This window comes from Neoarius graeffei, chromosome 10 (genome assembly GCF_027579695.1).
Source record: "Neoarius graeffei isolate fNeoGra1 chromosome 10, fNeoGra1.pri, whole genome shotgun sequence".
Classification (NCBI taxonomy): domain Eukaryota; kingdom Metazoa; phylum Chordata; class Actinopteri; order Siluriformes; family Ariidae; genus Neoarius; species Neoarius graeffei.
The window spans coordinates 65,410,849-65,432,394 of record NC_083578.1 but is presented as its reverse complement, the minus strand read 5'-3'; the positions used below and the strand labels follow the sequence as shown (position 1 = coordinate 65,432,394).

At 41.5% G+C, this 21,546-nt stretch overlaps 1 protein-coding gene across 1 annotated transcript in view; it reads right to left on the bottom strand.

Annotated features, from left to right (window-relative positions):
• Nucleotides 1-21,546, bottom strand: part of agbl4 (AGBL carboxypeptidase 4) — a 690,290-nt gene that overhangs the window by 51,678 nt on the left and 617,066 nt on the right. The window contains exons 7-9 of the mRNA XM_060932734.1: nucleotides 18,912-19,001; nucleotides 17,170-17,284; nucleotides 11,120-11,231 (exon numbers count right to left, since the gene is read on the bottom strand). Of these exons, the coding sequence (XP_060788717.1) occupies nucleotides 11,120-11,231; nucleotides 17,170-17,284; nucleotides 18,912-19,001 (317 nt within the window). The remainder of the gene's footprint in view (nucleotides 1-11,119; nucleotides 11,232-17,169; nucleotides 17,285-18,911; nucleotides 19,002-21,546) is intronic.

Genomic DNA, 21,546 nt, shown 5'->3' with positions numbered 1-21,546 from the left:
TCGCCATAGGTGTATAGAGATCTTGCAGTCACGTGACCGGAAAGTACACAACCCCCATCTTGTCGGTCAAAAACACCGCTGAATACTGTTGCACTCGTGTAAAGAATGGATCAATTTCAACCGACGGACTACACGGCTCATTTTTCTAATGAACAGATAACTAGATATATGTCTAAAATAAACGATCTACAGATTTGTGACCCTTATGGCTTACCGGACGGAGTTTTCATGACCGGATTTTGAACTGCCAGCGGAATACCCGGACGTGTATGATTACCTCATTAACTTTCCCTCGCTGTTTAGTGGTGAAGCACTGCGTGCTTATAAATCTCTGGACAGTTTTCTTTACAGAAATTCAGGATTTGTCAGCGACTCAGATGTGGCATCTTGTAAACAAGAAAATAATCCTCATTGGATGGGTAAGTCACTTAAGTATTGAGTATAGCACTGACCAGCCGATTATAGAATAGAATAAGGTAATTCCAAATCGTCCGTCTTGTTTACATGGATCTGGCGTTGGAGAGGTAGAGGCTTGGCAGTGGAGATTTGAGTGGCTGTTTTCTGAGGTTAGTCAACAGGCCGGCTCTGCCTGTAGCCTCGCTTTTGCTTCGGCTCCCGACGCCGCCTCCTTCGCTTTGCTTCCGATAACAATCCATGGAGACCCCGCTGGTCTCGCCATCTCGTCCGGAATGTTTTTTTTTTTTTTCTCGTCCGGAATGTTGTGCATGCGATGGAAATCGCTACAAACCGTAATTTTCTGCTGGAAACCAATGTCCAGTAAGTCCATACGGTTGTAGTGGATATTGAAGTCCGGTACAGACGAACAACACGCAAAAATACACACAAAAAAACATAAAAAACGTGCACAGGTAGGGAGAGCTTGTAGCCGCAGCCGTTGTAGTAGAATTGTATATAGTAGGGTTTTCCAGAAGAAAAGGTAGAAGTAAAAGCAGAAGTAGAACCAGAAGTAGAAGTAGAAGGCGGAATATGGCGTTTGACCGACACGATGGCGTCTGTCACAATCTGGATCGGCTGTGACGTCACATGCAAGTGCTCCATAGAGGCCCATTTCCAGCAACTCTCACTCCAGTGTTCTAATGGTACAATGTGTTTGCTCATTGCCTCAGAAGGCTAATGGAGGATTAGAAAACCCTTGTACAATCATGTTAGCACAGCTGAAAACAGTTGAGCTCTTTAGAGAAGCTATAAAACTGACCTTCCTTTGAGCAGATTGAGTTTCTGGAGCATCACATTTGTGGGGTCGATTAAATGCTCAAAATGGCCAGAAAAATGTCTTGACTATATTTTCTATTCATTTTACAACTTATGGCGGTAAATAAAAGTGTGACTTTTCATGGAAAACACAAAATTGTCTGGGTGACCCCAAACTTTTTGAACGGTAGTGTACATAGCACTGAAGGCACATAAAAAGTAAGCAAGCATAAACCAGGATGAGAAGTTTCAGTCACATTTGATTCCAAGACTTTGACAAAGAACCAACATGTAATTAATGTGTACAGACAAAGATAGACTTTTCTTTTTCATGTCCTTTTATTTTTAAATTGACAAGTATTGGGCGTCATGGGGCGGCACGGTGGTGTAGTGGTTAGCGCTGTCGCCTCACAGCAAGAAGGTCCTGGGTTCGAGCCCTGGGGCCGGCGAGGGCCTTTCTGTGTGGAGTTTGCATGTTCTCCCCGTGTCCGCGTGGGTTTCCTCCGGGTGCTCCGGTTTCCCCCACAGTCCAAAGACATGCAGGTTAGGTTAACTGGTGACTCTAAATTGACCGTAGGTGTGAATGTGAGTGTGAATGGTTGTCTGTGTCTATGTGTCAGCCCTGCGATGACCTGGCGACTTGTCCAGGGTGTACCCCGCCTTTCGCCCGTAGTCAGCTGGGATAGGCTCCAGCTTGCCTGCGACCCTGTAGAAGGATAAAGCGGCTAGAGATAATGAGATGAGATGAGATGGGCGTCATGCTGAGTGCTGACAGTGGCTGCACATGACAGACGAGACTAAATTTAATGAAATAGGCCTAATATCTTTTGTTGCATTGGTTTTCTACAGCTTAATAAACTCTTTTTTCCAGCTGCACATGCCAGACCAGGGCTGATGGAACACCATGCGATCACCTTTTTATACCCAAAGAAATGATCCAGGCGGTCGTCCAGTCGCACTTCCTTCGCCTGGAGGTACACTAGCTAAGCAACAGTATCTATATAAACACAACCGAGCCTTTGTTTCTGAGCCTTACAAAGACATAACATGCCCTAAACCAGATGTGCTGCCTCCAGATGGGTCAGAGAGTGAAGAGATACAGGTGCAAGTCGATATAGGACAAGAAGGACAGAGTCGAGGTAATGATGTGGGCATGATCATGGGTATGGCCGTGTCCATAGCAGAGGAGTTGAAGTAGGAGGGCCTTATTTATTTATTTATTTATTGCTATTTGTGAATTACAGACAACATTTTCAAGGAACTTTAGAATTTTGGAACTGTAGACTGAGGGAGAAATGCATGAAGGATACAAGGGGGAAAATCCTTTTTTTTAAAAAAAACCCCTACATTTTATAAATATGTTCATAAACATATATTCCTAAAAAAGTACAGTGAAAAGGTTTGGCGAGTATATCTGTGAAGTCATAATAAATGTTCTCCAAATTTCCTTCTTTCTTCCTTTCTTTCCTATTTATTCATTTATTTTAATGTGTGTTGCTAAGGAGTTTATGGTGTAAACTTTACAAGCAAATTTCTCCATGTCTGACTTTTTGTAAAAAGTAACATCCGACTATTTCAAATGCCCATCTCGGTGGTATACTGGTCAAATTTCTTGATCTATGCATCATTGGAAAGCTTTTTTTTTAAATCACCTTTCATGAGAAATCAATAAATCAATTTTGAAAATTTGACGCATGTGACTGATTTTGTAATGGTTGTCCACTAGCTAGGCAACAGTATCTATACAAACACATCCAAGCCTTTGTTTCTGAGCCCTACAAGCACATAACATGCCCTAAACCAGATGTGCTGCTTCCAGATGGGTCAGAAGATGAAGAGATCTAGGTGCAGGTATATAAAGGACAAGAAGGACATAGTAGAGGTAATGGATGCGGGCGAGGACATGCACGTGGCTGCAGACGTGGGCGTGATCATGGGTATGCCTGTGGCCATAGTGGAGGGGTTGAAATAGGGGGTCTTTTTTTTGTTATTCATGAATTACAGACAACATTTTCAAGGAAATTTAGAATTGGAGACTGGGGGGGGGGATACACGGTGGATACAAGGCAAAAAAAAAAAATCCTTTAAAAAAATCTACATTTTGTAAATATGTTAATAAAATTTTTCTAAAAAGGTGCAGTGAAAAAAAATTGGTGTGTGCATCTGTGAAACCATAAGAAACATGCATCCCTTATCTGTAACTGCTTATCCTGTGTCGGGTCATGGGCAAGCTGGAGCCTATCCCAGCTGACTATGGGCGAAAGGCAGGGTACACCTTGGACAAGTTGCCAAATCATCGCAGGGCTGACACACAGAGGCAAACAACCATTCACACTCACATTCACACCTACAGTCAATTTAGAGTCACCAGTTAACCTAACCTGCATGTCTTTGGACTGTGGGGGAAACCGGAGCACCTGGAGGAAACCCACGCACACATGAGGAGAACATGCAAACTCCACACAGAAAGGCCCTCGTTGGCTGCTGGGCTCGAACCCGGACCTTCTTGCTGTGAGGCGACAGTGCTAACCACTACACCACCGTGCTGCCCATAATAAATATGTGCCCCAAATTTAATTTTAACATCTTATTTCCAGACTCAATATCTCAATCTTTAATATCTTATAGATAAATAATATGCATTGCTAAGAAGTTTATGCAGTAAACTTTATAAGCAGATTTCTTCATTTCTCACTTTTCATAAAAAGTAAAATCTGACTATTTAATATGCCCATATCTCAGTGTTATATTGGTCAAATCTCTTGAAGTATGCATCATGAGAAAGCGTTTTTAATGGCCTTTCATGAAAACATAATAAATCACAAAAACTGACCTATATAACTGGTGTTTTAATGGAGGATCTCAAATAGTGACACCAATAAATAATTAGCTACAGTGCTCAGCGTAAATGAGTACACCCCCTTTGAAAAGTAACATTTTAAACAATATCTCAATGAACACAAACAATTTCCAAAATGTTGACAAGACAAATTTTGATATTACATCTGATTAACTTATATGAATTAATCTTAGATTACACATTTTTTCAGTTTTACTCCAAATTAGGGTGGTGCAAAAATGAGTACACCCCTCCAACAAAAACTACTACATCTAGTACTTTGTATGGCCTCCATGATTTTTAATGACAGCACCAAGTCTTCTAGGCATGGAATGAACAAGTTGGCGACATTTTGCAACATCAATGTTTTTCCATTCAACAATGACCTCTTTTAGTGACTGGATGCTGGATGGAGAGTGATGCTCAACTTGTCTCTTCAGAATTCCCCAAACAAAATAATTTCTTTACACCATAAAGGTGAAGGCTACAAGAAGATCAGCAAAGCTTTACTTATCAGTTACAATACTGTAGCAAAAGTGGTACAAAAATTTAAGAAAGATGGAACTGCAACCATCTCACAGAGACGTCCAGGTCGTCCACGGAAGTTAACACCTCGACAGGAGCGTCTTCTGATGAGAAAGGTTGAAGAAACTCGACATGCAAGTTCACTGCAGTTATCTAAAGAAGTAGAAAGCCAAACTGGGGTGACTATTTCCCGTGACACAATATGGTGTGGGGTGGCACGGTGGTGTAGTGGTTAGTGCTGTCGCCTCACAGCAAGAAGGTCCGGGTTCGAGCCCAGTGGCCAATGAAGGCCTTTCTGTGCGGAGTTTGCATGTTCTCCCCGTGTCCGCGTGGGTTTCCTCCGGGTGCTCCGGTTTCCCCCACAGTCCAAAGACATGCAGGTTAGGTTAACTGGTGACTCTAAATTGACCGTAGATGTGAATGTGAGTGTGAATGGTTGTCTGTGTCTATGTGTCAGCCCTGTGATGACCTGGCGACTTGTCCAGGGTGTACCCCGCCTTTCGCCCGTAGTCAGCTGGGATAGGCTCCAGCTTGCCTGCGACCCTGTAGAACAGGATAAAGCAGCTAGAGATAATGAGATAAGACAATATGGTATACACTGCAGAGGAATGGCATGCATGGATGCTGTCCACGAAAGAAGCCTCTCCTAAAGCCCAGGCACAAAAAAGCCCACCTAGAGTTTGCCAGGGCCCATGCTGACAAAGATGAAGACTACTGGGACTCTATACTCTGGAGTGATGAGACCAAGATAAATGTTTTTGGAACTGATGGCTTCAAAACTGTATGGCATCGCAAAGGTGAGTAATACAAAGAAAAATGCATGGTGCCTACAGTGAAACATGGTGGTGGCAGTGTCCTTATGTGGGGCTGCATGAGTGCTGCTGGTGTCGGGGAGCTGCATTTCATTGATGGCATCATGAATTCACAGATGTATTGCTCTATACTGAAAGAGAAGATGCTACCATCACTCCGTGCCCTTGGTTGTCATGCACTTTTCCAACATGACTAAACACACATCTAAGGCCACTGTTGGATTTCTGAAGAAGAACAGGGTGAAAGCGATTCAGTGGCCAAGTTTGTCTCCTGATCTGAACCCAATCGAACACCTATGGGGAATTCTGAAGAGACAAGTTGAGCATCACTCTCCATCCAGCATCCGGTCACTAAAAGAGGTCATTGTTGAAGAATGGGAAAAGATTGATGTTGCAAAATGTCGCCAACTTGTTCATTCCATGCCTAGAAGACTTGGTGCTGTCATTAAAAATCATGGAGGCCATACAAAGTACTAGATGTAATAGTTTTTGCTGGGGGGTGTACTCATTTTTGCACCACCCTAATTTGGAGTAAAACTGAAAAATGTGTAATCTAAGTTTATATTATTAACCTTACTTTCACGTTATAAGTTAAACAGATGTTATATTAAACTTTGTCTTGTCGACATTTTGGAACTTGCTTGTGTTCATTGAGATATTGTTTAAAATGTTACTTTTCAGGGCGGCACGGTGGTGTAGTGGTTAGCGCTGTCGCCTCACAGCAAGAAGGTCCTGGGTTCGAGCCCCGTGGCCAGCGAGGGCCTTTCTGTGCGGAGTTTGCATGTTCTCCCCGTGTCCGCGTGGGTTTCCTCCGGGTGCTCCGGTTTCCCCCACAGTCCAAAGACATGCAGGTTAGGTTAACTGGTGACTCTAAATTGAGCGTAGGTGTGAATGTGAGTGTGAATGGTTGTCTGTGTCTATGTGTCAGCCCTGTGATGACCTGGCGACTTGTCCAGGGTGTACCCCGCCTTTCGCCCATAGTCAGCTGGGATAGGCTCCAGCTTGCCTGCGACCCTGTAGAAGGATAAAGCGGCTACAGATAATGAGAGATGAGATGTTACTTTTCAAAGGGGGTATACTCATTTACGCTGAGCACGGTATAATATATACAGTACCTGTCAAAAGTTTGGACACACCTACTCATTCATAGGTCTTTCTGTATTTTAACTACGGTATTTTCTACATTGTAAAACAACACTGATGACATCAAAACTATGAAATGACATATGGAACATATATGTAATTTTATGGTAAACGAAAAAAGTGTTTCAAAAAACCAAAATATGTTTCATATTTTAGATTCTTCAAAGTATCCAGTGTTTACCTTGATGATGCTTTGCACACTATTGGCATTATCATAACCAGCTTCATGAGGTAGTCACCTGGAATGCTTTTCAATTAACAGGTGTCTCGTCAAAAGTTAATGAGTGTAATTTCTTGCCTTCTTAATGCGTTTGAGATCAAACAGTAAACAGGAAATAATAAAAATACAGTAAAAGGACATGACAGGCCATCATTACTTTAAGACATGAAGCGTCCTTTAATTAATAAAAATAAAGAAAAACATTGAATTAGGTGGAGGGCGGCACAATGGTGTAGTGGTTAGCACTGCCGCCTCACTGCAAGAAGGTTCCGGGTTCGAGCCCCGTGGCCGACTTGGGCCTTTCTGTGCGGAGTTTGCATGTTCTCCCCGTGTCCGCGTGGGTTTCCTCCGGGTGCTCCGGTTTCCCCCACAGTCCAAAGACATGCAGGTTAGGTTAACTGGTGACTCTAAATTGACCGTAGGTGTGAATGTGAGTGTGAATAGTTGTCTGTGTCTATGTGTCAGCCCTGTGATGACCTGGCGACTTGTCCAGGGTGTACCCCGCCTTTCGCCCGTAGTCAGCTGGGATAGGCTCCAGCTTGCCTGCAACCCTGTACAGGACAAGCGGATACAGATAATGGATGGATGGATGGATGGATGAATAAGGTGGTGTGTCCAAACTTTTGACTGGTACTGTATATTTCATGAAATCACAGCTGGGGTATGTAATCAGTGTCTTTGATGCAGTTAATCTGTATTAACCTAACACATGTTAGCTTTGTCTGTGTTGTCTCAATTTGTGTTAGTCTGGTGCTTGAATAAGACTGTGTTTGTGTAGCAGTGTGGGACAGCAGGACGTACACTGTAGCCAATGACCAAATGCTTTTGTCACATGACACAATGTTGGCCTTAAGTTTGTGAGTTTAAACACAATACTGTGTCTGATGTGATTAACCAGAGGAAAAGGCACTGCCAGCGTGACAAAAGAGAGTGTGTGTGCGCGTGTGGTTACGAGTTAGCCTGTAAAGGCCTCTTCATGCTCTTGCGACAAGACTTTCGCAGATAGCTTTTCGCAGACAGTTGTAATTTATCGTTGAGCGGGGAGTAATAGGCGTGCGCGATGTTATTCACCGGCACAACGCAAGGGGGCGCGAAGTCGCTAGGAGTAGTTGGTGGGTGTGGTTAGTGGAGTGTTTATCCTCCGGTTACTTATAATGACTAGAACTTTTTTTTTTATAATGACTAGAACTGGAGTCGTATAGATGTCCGTACTTCCTCACTTCCTCGATCAACCGCTCTTCGTGCTGCTCCATCTTCGCTCGTGTTTTTAAAAATGCCGGTCGTGGAAACAAACCAAACCGGGAAAGTAGGGAAGCGGAAGTGCGTGTACAGCGGATGTAGAGTGGACCAATCAGAGCCCTCTTGTCTGCGACGCTGTCTGCGAGGCTTCTGCGGTGGTCACAATTTTTGGGAGGTGCGCGCAGAGCGTCTGCGAAGGTGGGGGGGCTACGCAGACACTGTCCGCGACGCTATCTGCGAGGACTGGGTTGTCAGCATAAATTGGCCTTAAGAGCCCAAGACTTACTGTGGTAGATAAGAACCAGGTTGAATAAATGTGTGTGTAACCTAGAACTGACAGTAATCAAATACATCTCTCTATAAAGAATCTGCAAGCTGGCCTCCTTCAGACATCATCGCCAAAGGCCACACCCTGTAAACCTCTTACTGCTACACACTATCTTCTACAGTTAGAGATAAGTTAGCTCTGTTTATTTGCTCTCCATGTTCACTTTCTGAATATAGACACACCTTTGAAAGCTTTATTAATTACTCTCCATATATAAAAAGCTCCCTCGTGGCCTCATGTTTATTTCTGTAAATATACATGAAGGGCAAGTGAGTTGTGGATGAGTCTGGATGAGAGGATACTTGTGTGTATGGGGAAGTGAAAATAGGTTTGTGCGTGTATATGTGTGTATGCAGGGTGTGAGGAACATGGACAGCTCACTCTACTATGAAGGATCCCATCGATCAGTGTGTCAGCGCTGAGGGAAAAGGTTAAGGCCCGTTGCGTGGCCTCGTTCCGCTCACCGACAATCCTGCTCTTATCAGTTTGTGAAAGAGCAGCAAAGGGCAGGCCATTCCCAGGACAGCCGCTGACCTTCACTAATCACACACCTCACTCACTTTCTAGCCATAATTAACACCCAGCCAGAACAGATGGCTCTGTACTCAAACAAAGAACGTGCAAACGTGCAGAGAGAAGAAAATCAAGGGGAGATGCTCCTGACCGAGAGAGGTTTGAAATCGTCCCTAACAGACGCATGCATACACCGACAGAAAGATGCTGAGTCAAAGTTCTCACAGTGTTAGTTGTATGAGCATGGAGCAAATACAGAGTTTTAAATGCTGAATTAAGGAATTAAGCTTTTGGAATACACACCACATTCAGGTCAACCCTTTTGTTAATACCTTGAATAGTGCACTCTGATTCAAAATGATATAAATGAAATGCATTGCTTGTAAAGACATTTATTACTTCCGCCAACTTTGTTGGAGGAGGTTATGTTTTCGCCTTTGTTTGTTTGTTTGTTTGTTTGTTTGCCCATTCCCAGTGCAACTTAAATGAATATTCATGACATTTTGAGGAAAGGTAAGCCATGGGCCAAGGAACAATTGATTAGGCTTTGATGCAAATCAGGCTTGTGGTACTCGAGTCTGACTCGTGCCCTAATTTTAAGGACTCATGATTTGATTTGGACTTGAGCACTGATGACCCGGACTTGGGCTCAGACTCGTGCATTAACTGCATTCGGACTCGTAAATTGGAGACGAGGCCTCAGATTTATTTTTTGTAACATGCCATAATAATTTGGCATAAGATATTTATATTTATATCTACATTAATTTTTATACTAATTTCGTGCAAGAGAATGCACATTCACCAGTTCATATGTCATGTTCAGGAACAAACTAACGTTAATGGCGCTAAAATGCCTGGAGAGAAGCCCCTAGGATTGTTCACTTTACTTATACACATTTCTCGTGCAGTGGGAAAAAACGCACTGCTGTGTGTTCCATATGTAGAAGAACTATTGAGGAGACGACGGGGACAACCTCGAACTTCAATCATTATTTGGCGAGACTACACCTAGAGGAGTAAGTGAGACGCTATGTTCATTGCTCTGTTGATAGCGGGGCTTGCTGAGCGATGAACTAGCTAGTGTTAACCCTCTCTCATGTTATTTGCCCTGTTGATAGTGAGCAGAGCTTGCTGAGCGATGAACAAGCTTTTTATCTGTAGCCTATTAAGTAAAATGGGGCGGTCGAGCAGTACCGTTAGTCCAACACAGTAGCAGAGACAGTTTCACATAAAGGCAGCACCAGCCAGTGTCAAACGGTGTGGTTGGAGTCTTGTTCTCGGACTCAATCCGGATCAATAGTGGACTCAACTCAAAATTTTCTTTAATGACTTGGACCTGACTCGGACTTGAACACTGGGGACTTGAGACTAGACTCAGACTCAAGGTTTATTGACTCGACTGCAACACTGATGCAAATCCAGATATGTAGGTGGATCCAGGATTTTTTTGTCTTTTCCCAACATAACTCAAAATGTAGTGAACAGAGTTTGATGAAATTTGGTGTACAGCTTTACCATTACCCTAGGTTCAAGAGATTTGAGTTTGATGTTCATAATATGTGGCTTGGCAGAAGTATGCACTCCTAGTTGTATGGAAATGTATTTGATAAACGTGATATTTGCCAGGGTCATATGAGTCATGCCAAAACATTACGAATGCTTGGTAAAAAGAGATCGATCCAATTGTGTGCATGCATATATGTACCGTGGGGTCCACATTGAAAATCTGGGATTTCATTTTCATTTAAAATTACAAATAAACAGAAGGGCTTAGAACATCAAAATATTTTAAACAAAGAAAAATAAATGTTCAATATCTTGAATATTTAATACTCTAGATTCTGCACTATTTGTAGGTCCCTAGAAATGTAAATATGAGCTTAAATTGTAAATGTTTACATGTAAGCAAATGTGATATTGACCAAGTTAACTACTTTGTACAAAAGGTCAGATTGTCCTCATGCCTAATCTCTTATACTGAAGCATGTGTTTAGATGACACTCCAATGGATTTGATATAACATGTATCTTGAGGTTTTGTACAAATTTGTGGAGTCCATGCCAGTTCGAGTGCACACTGTCATTAAAGCAAACATGGAATGTACCAAATAGTAAAAACGATTTATTTCAAAGATATTTCAAAGATTAATTTACATTGTTTTCAATAATATCATTTGGAATGAAAATTGTATTAAATTAGAAAAAAAAAAAAGCAAAATTCACTCAAGGTCTCAGACTTTGGACCCCACTGTATGTATATGTGTTTGTGCATGAGCTGTGACTTACAGGATCTTGGTTCATTTGGATGATGAGTTGTTTGACAGCATGCAGAGTGGGATGAGCCCACTGGGATGGGTCCTGCCAATGGCGGTTCAGGTCAAAACCCATCAGAGAGCACCTGCACGAAGAAGCAAGTAAACAAGGTGAGTAAACAAACAACTAAACCGCTGCAAACAAAGTTCTACATTGCCTGCCTGAGATCATCTGCTCCAATTGCCTCTCTAAGCACTATTTTCTAACATGGCTGTCTACCTCAACAAAGAGGACTCAACAACGATACACTGGCTGCAGCGCTCAGTATCCAACTCACCAGAAGCAAGTGCAAGGTCATTTAGGAATAATAGAAGGAGCAGCATTTAAGCACAATAGTTGGATTGTGTTCTAGCCACAAACATAGTCATGACACTGAACAATACACACAAATATCAATGACATTAATTTGAGCTCTATTCAATTTTATCTGTATAGAACTTTTAATAGTAGACACTGTCACAAAGCAGCTTTGCAGAAATCTGGATGCAGATTTCAAGCCCTAATTAGCACGTCAGAGGAAACAGTGACAAGTAAATTCTCCCTGAGATGACACGAGGAAGAAACCTTGAGTGGACTCAAAAGGGAAAACATCCTCTTAGGGTGACACCAGATAGGATGATAAATCATTACGATATACAGTTGAGTAACCATATGGTACATTTGTTTACATTAAAAGATAATTATATACCTAGAAAAGAACACATCTTGGTCGACATAAACACATTTACATGCTCAAGAGATTTTTGCCTCAGTGTTTCGGTGTTTGTAGATGAGCTGCATCTTCCAGACTGATGAAACTGCTGAGTGAAGAAAGTTGGTCAATCTGCTCCTCAGCAGTATCACAATTATAGACATTTAGGCCCTGACAATTTACTCTGGTTACTCTATAGGTCAATATTATGCATCACTTGATCACTTGATGCAAACAGCTACAAGAAGTCACTGTCATGAGGTGCAGAGGGGCACAATGTTCACACTTTGTTTGATTAGAGACCAGATGCCATGCCACCTTTCAGGTCATCCTATGTGGTTTAAAGTGCAAAATGGCCAAGATAGAGTTGTACAGTAGTTAAGCTGTCAGATGATGGAGAGTTGTGTTTCACATTCTGACAAGACAGTCTGATTATTCTAATATTATACAGAGTAAACCTGCAAGACTGGGCAATGTAAGTAAAAGAAATTTGGTTTTTGATTTGTAGAAACAATGACGCTAGTTTGATGGTGATTATTTATTGACTGAGGAACTCCCCAGGATAATGAGAAGCTGTGTCTGTTTTTCTTTGTAATCATTCATCCAGGCTGATATACATCTGTTCTGACAATGAGACAGTTGATACACTGAAAAATAATGTTGGAGTAAGATTTACTCAAGCGTGGCAACAATTTCACATGTAAATTTGAGCACTTTTGAACTAAGCATATCGTTAAGTAAGGTTTACATGGCACCAAGGATTGCATAAACTATTAACTATATGCTTTCTTTTACTATTAGTAAATTTCAAAACTGTAAAAAATACACATCTTCTAAACGCTATTTCTGGTTCCCATTTGAAAATGTCCAATTTTTCATATCATTCATCATCAGTACAACTTCAACCAGAAATACAACCCCAGTTCCAAAAAAGTTGGGATGCTGTGTAAACTGTAAATAAAAACAGAATGCAAAAATTTGCAAATCGTGGAAACCCTATAGTTCATTGAAAATAGTACAACGACAACGTATCAAATGTTGAAACTGAGAAATTTTGTTGTCTTTTGAAAAATATATGCTCATTTTGAATTTGATGTCAGCAACACATTTCAAAAAAGTTGGGAGAGGAGCATGTTTACCACTGTGTTGCATCAGCTCTATTTTTAACAACACTTTTTAAACGTTTGGGAACTGAGACCGGTTGCTGTACTTCTGAAAGAGAAATGTTGTCCCATTCTTGCCTGATATACAATTTCAGTTGCTCAACAGTTCAGGGTCTCCTTTGTCTCCTAACCCTGGATATTATTGATATCTGGTTTTAACTTGCATTTGTGGATGCAGTAATGAACTGTTTTCAGAGACAATGGTTTTCTGAAGTGTTCCTGAGTCCATACAGTGATTTCCACTACAGACACGTGTCTGTTTTTAATGCAGTGTCGCCTGAGGGCCTGAAGATCACAGGCATCCAGTGTCAGTTTTCAGCCTTGTCTCTTGCATACAGAGATTTCTCCAGATTCTCTGAATTTTTTAATGATATTGTGTACCATAGATGATGTGATCCCCAAATTCTTTGCAACTTTACATCGAGGAACGTTATTTTTAAATTGGTGCACTGTTTGCCCACACAGTCTTTCACAGAGCAGTGAGCCCATCCCCATCTTTAATTCTGAGAGACTCCGCCTCTCTGGGATGCTCTTTTTATACCCAGTCATGTTACTGACCTTTAACCAAATTAATTTTTTTTAGCATTACAATTTTTTCAGTCTTTTGTTGCCCCTGTCCCAACTTTTCTGAAACGTGTTGCTGACATCAAATTCAAAATGAGCATATATTTTTCAAAAAAAACAATAACATTTCTCAGTTTCAACATTTGATATGTTGTCTCATCTCATCTCATTATCTCTAGCCGCTTTATCCTGTTCTACAGGGTCGCAGGCAAGCTGGAGCCTATCCCAGCTGACTACGGGCGAAAGGCGGGGTACACCCTGGACAAGTCGCCAGGTCATCACAGGGCTGACACATAGACACAGACAACCATTCACACTCACATTCACACCTACGGTCAATTTAGAGTCACCAGTTAACCTAACCTGCATGTCTTTGGACTGTGGGGGAAACCGGAGCACCCGGAGGAAACCCACGCGGACACGGGGAGAACATGCAAACTCCGCACAGAAAGGCCCTCGCCGGCCACGGGGCTCGAACCCAGACCTTCTTGCTGTGAGGCGACAGCGCTAACCACTACACCACCATGCCGCCCTTTGATATGTTGTCTTTGTACTATTTTGAATGAAACATGGGGTTTCCAAGATTTGCAAATCTTCGCATTCTGTTTTTATTTATGTTTTACACAGTGTCCCAACTTTTTTGGAATTGGGATTATAGCTCTCCAATGGCTAAACAGACTTACATCAGCCTTCATAAAGACTGAACTTGCAGAACCCAACATGATTACTTAATTCGCTTACATGCACACACACGAACCATACACCTGACTGAGAAACACAAAGAGGCTGGACCAAGAAAAATTTACAGAAACACTTGATCTTCCAAAGCATTTTATAATACAATAGCCTTCAGCCTTAAAGGAACAGTCCACCGTATTTCCATAATGAAATATGCTCTTATCTGAATTGAGACGAGCTGCTCCAAACCTGTCCGAGCTTTGCGCGACCTCCCAGTCAGTCAGACGCAGTCAGACGCGCTGTCACTCCTGTTAGCAATGTAGCTAGGCTCAGTATGGCCAATGGTATTTTTTGGGGCTGTAGTTAGATGCGACCAAACTCTTCCACGTTTTTCCTGTTTACATAGGTTTATATGACCAGTGATATGAAACCAGTTCAGTTACACAAATTGAAACGTGGCGATTTTCTATGCTATGGAAAGTCCGCACTATAATGACAGGCGTACTAACACCTTCTGCGCGCTTCGACAGCGCATTGATACGGAGCTCAGATATCAATGCGCTGCCGAAGCGCGCAGAAGGTGTTAGTACGCCTGTCATTATAGTGCGGACTTTCCATAGCATAGAAAATCGCTACGTTTCAATTTGTGTAACTGAACTGGTTTCATATCACTGGTCATATAAACCTATGTAAACAGGAAAAACGTGGAAGAGTTTGGTCGCATCTAACTACAGCCCCAAAAAATACCATTGGCCATACTGAGCCTAGCTACATTGCTAACAGGAGTGACAGCGCGTCTGACTGCGTCTGACTGACTGGGAGGTCGTGCAAAGCTCGGAGAGGTACGGAGCAGCTCGTCTCAAGTCAGATAAGAGCATATTTCATTATGGAAGTACGGTGGACTGTTCCTTTAAAGCCACCGCAAAACAAAATTTAATGAAAACAGCCCTTCCATAATGATTGAACTTTAAATTCAATCAGTTTAAAGTTCCACAACTGTATATGCAAAAACCATTCCCCACACTAATCTGCAATCAGTTCAAGTAAACATTACTTTTTTTTTCTTCTAATTTACCAAGCACTTGCAAAATAATAGTAAATTTACTCCAGTAAAGTAAGTCAAACAGAAGCTTTGTGTTTTAGCCACATATTAACATGAATTGATTTAGTTTCAGCACTTAAACCATTTAAGCAATTCTAATAATTTACTTTCTTGTGTAAAAAAATTAGATTTTTGGTCATATTTACTGAACCACTCGATTATTTTTTTCAGTGCAGAGGAAAGGAAATGTAGAACTCAGTATCATCAGCATAGCAGGGATGAAGAACCCTGTTGTTGGTTCCCAATATGGTGTACAGTGAGAATAGGAGGGAGCCAAGCACTAGTCCTTGAAGAATACCAAGTAAAAGAGACACAATAATGTTTAAAAACAATAATCCAAGTCCTAAACACACAAGTACAAAAAGATCTATCTTGTTGTCACCAGGCCCTATGCTGTTCAACAGGTAGGCACAGACCCATAGTAATGGATGACTTCTCTGCTCCTCCAGAAGTTGCAGACAGATGGAGGGACACAGAGACAGATGTCCCACTGAAGGCTTTAGTGGGTGCTATTGAGCTGAGGTAGAGGATCCATGACTTTGAGTGGCAGTCGGAGTCAATGCCCGAGTCTGCACAACATCACTAATCCCCTACTCAGCAAGGATTGATCCTGTGCTCCTCTCCGCATCTGATCTCTCTCTCTCTGTCTCTCTCACCAGATGTAGCCATACCGCTGAGGCAGCAATGGTATGGTGGAGTGTGAGAACGTATGCAAAATAGAGAAGGAGTCACCTGTCACTCATCCTGCACCATTACTTCCCCCATCAACTCTTATTCATTTAGAGCATGTTTAAGCCCCACTTGCCCCCCGTCACCAACTCAGAGGGGTAAATCGCTGCCTCTCTTGCTGTGCTTCTGCAATGCAGCCTGTCTGACACCAGATGGCAGCCAGTGATGCCCTTTATTCGAGGTCTGTGGGCGTACACAGCAGGTTATTGGTATTCAGTGTGACCACTGCCATAAAGTAAAAGGCAATTATGGAATGGAGAGTAGAGAGGATACTCGCAGTGACCAAGTGACTGCAGCCCAGTGTAGCACTGGGTGTGCTCTTCCAGATATCACAGAAATGTCCTGATACAGACTTCGGGTGTAGGTTAGGATATATCATCTTTAAATAACTGTCACTTCTAAGGATGTTGGCAGCATGCTCATGTAGCACAGGACATTTCACTAGCTTTGCTGTGCTGTTGATAGACGATGATGGATCTGCTTCCTAGTGTGTCTTATTATGAAAAATGTCAGGGCTTTAGAAAGGTAAGCTGTTCTTAGATCACTGTAAATAGCACTTTCAAGAGCACAGCCTAATCCTACATGCATACACACACACCATCGAAAGTATGAATAGTAAGGGACTTAAAATACAAATTTACTTAAATGTAATAAAGAAAGTAATAAAGAAAAGTGCCAGCTCTGCATACATATATCTCAGGTGTTCCTCTCCAGCCCCCACCACATGCATCTATTAGCATTAGACTGCTTCCTGCCCCATACACCCTGACTCTTACACTTTAGCACCACTGCAGCACCGACACATTCCAGCTCTCAATCCATCACTGAGATCTGGGTTCATTGAGAAAAAACTTTCCTCTAAGCACATAATCACACAAAATCCTTCATTTAATTCTCTTTCTAAAAACGCAGTCGATGCAGAGAACATGCACTGAGCTGATCGTTCTGGGTGGCAAAGTTCAGAAAGCAGTAGGAAAGTTCAGGAGATTCAGGGTGACCCTGCATCAGCGCTTATTAAACGAATCCCATGTATATGCCGAATATGAATGTGAATCATGAACTGCATCATATTGTGACTGCGGTTATAGATCCTCACCTGTAGTTGCCCAGGTACACACCATCAGGGTTGAGCATGGGAACGATTTTAAAGACCACATGATCACGCAGGACTTGTGCCACAGGGTGCTGGCTCACCAGGAAATCGATCACACCTACATAAACATACACACCCAAGGGTAGTTAATGAATACTAAATACTGTATATATTCACACCTACACATAGTTCAACTTTCAAAGGCATACATGGCAGTGGGGAAAAAAGACAAAAAGCTGATTAAAAGGTTAAACAGATCCGATATAAAATCAGAGAGGAAATCGGAGATATCCATCTTCAGTCAATACAAACAGAACTGAATGAATAAAGGCAAGCTAAAAACACAGGGATATTAAAAAAATAAAACGAAAAGAGAGAGTTAGGAGTGAAGCAGCAAAGAACCAGAGGTCATACTAAGTACGTTAGGTGAAACACAAGAATGGAGAAAGAATCCAGTTTATGATCAGGCGAAGAGCTGACAAAGAGGCAGGGTGGAGCTGGGTGGTGGGGGTCAGCGGTGGCAGTCACTCGTGTTTTGATTTGCCCTGCGCTGAGTGGCAATAATTGACAGGTAAATAAAAGACACACACAGAGAGAGGGATAGGTAGATAAAGAGAGAGAGAAAGAGGGAGGGAAAGAGCAATGACCCCATGCTTCTCCTCTTCCCCATGCCCATTCTGTCCTGCTCATTACCGCTAATGGAGGCATAACAAGCTCTTTAATTGAGTCAATGTGGCACGGAGGAGAGTCAGACAGAGAGAGAGAAAGAGAGGGAGCTGTAGAGGCCACACTAGTGCTCCGTCTAATTGCTCGGACTTCCTGGATTTATTCATGCACATCTGTGTGGCTGTGTGTGTGTGTGTGTAAGTCACATTGAGGTGGCAAGGCAGGTGGTTTGAAAGCATTATCATGACCAGACTACTGTTATCCGTGTGAGCCCTCTCCTAAATTACTATAGTGCTTAACTTCCTAATTACTCACACAGAAACCTCTGAAGCCAGAGATGTTCAGGCCTTTAAAACTTGTCTCTTTTGTATTTATGAGAGCACTGTTTAACAGGGTGTAATTACACAACTGTAAGGAAAGAGCAGGCCAGAAAGTCTGCATTGTGAAAATCTGCAGCCATTAGTTTAGTCATGGATTTCTGATTGATTGTGTAATGCAGTGACTGACCGGGGCAGTGTGTGTGTGTGTGTGTGTGTGTGTGTGTGTGTGTGTGTGTGTGTGTGTGTGTGTGTGTGTGTGTTTATATCTTGCTGGGGACCAAATGCCCCAAAAAGGACAGGAATATCTGACTTTTTTGACGTTGTTGGGAAATTTGCTGGTCCTCATGAGGAAACGTGAAGCTCGTATTATAAATAAATAAATAGCCAGAGAGTTTCCTGTTGGTTACAAAGCTTAAGGTTAGATTTAGATTGCGGTGAAAGTGTCGTATTAATTAGCTGCATTAATAATTATGTCAGTGGAAGGTCCTCATGAGGTTAGCAGGACAAACATGGATGCGTGTGTCTGTGTGATATTATTTTATTTATTTGTATCTGAACATTTCAGTGGCCGCTAAAGGTCACTCTGTCTCAGATTTTCCCTGAATCTCCTCAGCCTTTCCCCATCGAACCGTCCCGTTCCTGACCCTCATGAGACCCAGATCCATAGATTAAAGAGCCCAGCCTGAAAATGATAGTCAGCTATATGTGTGTGTGTGTGTGTGTGTGTGGTGTCTGTTGGCCAGGAGACAAGGGTCTTACCCTGGCAGATGAAAGAAGCAGGTGATTCTCCTGGGTGAACACGTGCTGTGAGGAAAACCACACGTTTCTCTTGCTCTGGGCTCAGGTTAGCTGCAAAACACACACACACACACACACACGCAAAAGTTTAGTCTCAGCAGGTATGTCTGTAGTAAGAACCATATGTCTATCCCTTAAGGCAGACTATATCTTCACACATTGCAGTCATGAACCAGGAGAGTCAGTATGCCTGGATACTGACTAATGCAGACAAAACTAAAGCAATATAAACAGTGTACATCTTTTTATACAACATTTTTTTCCTCATTTCATTCAGAAATTCCGACAACTGTCATTATTTCTTATTGTGGCATGTTACATTTATAAGGGTCCAGCTGCAGAGTATTCCTTAATTACAAAGCTCTGGATAAACAAATAATATGACTGAATGGTGATAACAGTTACCTTTAAATGCTTATCCATAGTGATTAGTTTATGGATAATAATAATAATAATAATAATATAGCCATAACTAGTTATAATAATATAACCAGTTGCCAGTTTAGATGAGCAGCATGGGCTCTCTGAAACAGAGGTGTGTATATATGACAATGTATGTTTATTCCCACTGATTTTTTAATGATTGCACTTTCCCACAATATTTTATAACAAATTTGTTTCTGTATGAAAGTAAAAACTGCTTGCGCCTATTATTTTTTTGTCCCAATGCACACCTCTACACTAAACATCGCTGTTTTTAATGTAAAGCATGAGGAATAAACTCAGAGATCTCTATTAAGTTTTTGTTAAACATTCTGTTTTCATCATGAACATTTTTTTAACAAGTCATGTTACTTCACTAATCAGACCAGAAATTGTCAGTGAGATTAAAAAAAAAAACCAAAAACCTGACTTCTTCAGCTCTCCCTGATCCAGAGAGCTGCGCTTAGCTAAATAACTGACATAAATGCAAGTGATTGTACAGAACCCAAGTTGGGTCATGTTTAGAAACCTGAAGTTACTGAATTACAGACATTTCTTTCACTTATATGTGAGCATGCCTAAAGCATAGTGTTTATACTGGCTAATTTGTTGTCTCTACGAAGGCAATGGATTTGGTGAGTCAGGCATTTGATTCGTTTTGTTAGATTTTTTTTTTTAGCTCCGCCAACTTTGTTGGAGGAGGTTATGCCTTCGCCTCTGTTTGTTTGTTTGTTTGCCTTTTCCCAACGGAACTCAGAATTAGTGAATGGATGTTGATGAAATTGTGAGGAAAGGTGGGCCAACAACAACAACAACAATAATAATAATAATAATAATAATAATAATTTTATTCTTAAAGCACATTACATAAACTCTCAATGCTCTTACAATATAAGAAGAATATTTAGAATGATCACATGTTAAGAGCCTGGCACCATGATGTCAGGCTCATAACATAGCAAATTGAATAGTGATAGTAATATAAAATATTAAAAATTTATTTAAAAAAAATTCCAATTCCATTGTGATTGTGATGTAGATCTGGAAATGTATGTGGATCCAGGATTTTTTTTTGTCTGTTCCCAGCATAACTTAAAAAGTAGTGAACAGATTTGGATAAAATTTGGTGTACAGCTTCAGTATTATCCGAGGATCAAGTGATTTGATTTTGATGTTGATATGTGGCTTGGTGGAGGTATTCACTCTATCGAGTATCTGTCTAGTTTTTATTTTTTATTAATTTGTCTAAATATAGGATTTTCTCTATCACTATAGTTGAGTTTGCTCTTATTTGTTAAAACAAAATAATTCAGTCCATTGGTAGAGTAATGGCATGACATAAAATAGAGCGCATCCCTAAAACTGGGTTATAAGGACAGAAAATGCTGCTTTGGCCTTATGTTTGTGTTAAAGGGGCTCTTGGAAGATTTTGAAGTTAAAAGTGGACTTAAAATTATCATTGCAGCAGCAGATTTTGAATGTTACCACTTAGTTGCACTACTCCATCCTCATCAGTGCAGGTGTATATATTTTTGACCATGAAAATGAGAGCAACTGTGAGCAAACAAGAAAAACTTGCTCACACCCAGCCTAATCGGTAATACACTAGTGTTCTATAATAAATAAGTTAGTTAGGTTTGTTAGAATCTTTCTGGTGCACAGATCTGTGTTTGAGATGATTTGACAGAGAGAGATTGAAATAGACAAGAAGAAAGAGACTGCATGGTGATCCGGTGTCCCTGTCAAGCCAAGGACAAGACACTTCTTTGATGGCTTAAATTAAATTACTGGTGGCCCTCGCCCCCTGGATGCAGTAATGGGCCAGAGATTTTTACTCCCTGATATGCCGTTCATGCATTTTTGTATCCCTATCCTCACCTTGCCTGTTTTATATATGAATTTTAATGCATAAAATGAACCAGGTACCTTTGCAAAAGGGGCTTGGTGTACATCCTGCGTGGAACACTATTCAGCCTAATAAAGCAGTAGGGAGCAGATGCTCAACACAAAGACCTTTTTAAAATGCTGATATGATTCCGCCCATGGTGAGGTGAGCTCATTTTTCTACCTGGTGCGTCACGATTTCATTGTTACAAACTCAGGGATTCGTGCATCAGTCACAATCATGTGCTTATCAGCTATAGGACGGGCTGGGGAAAGCACAAAACCTCTA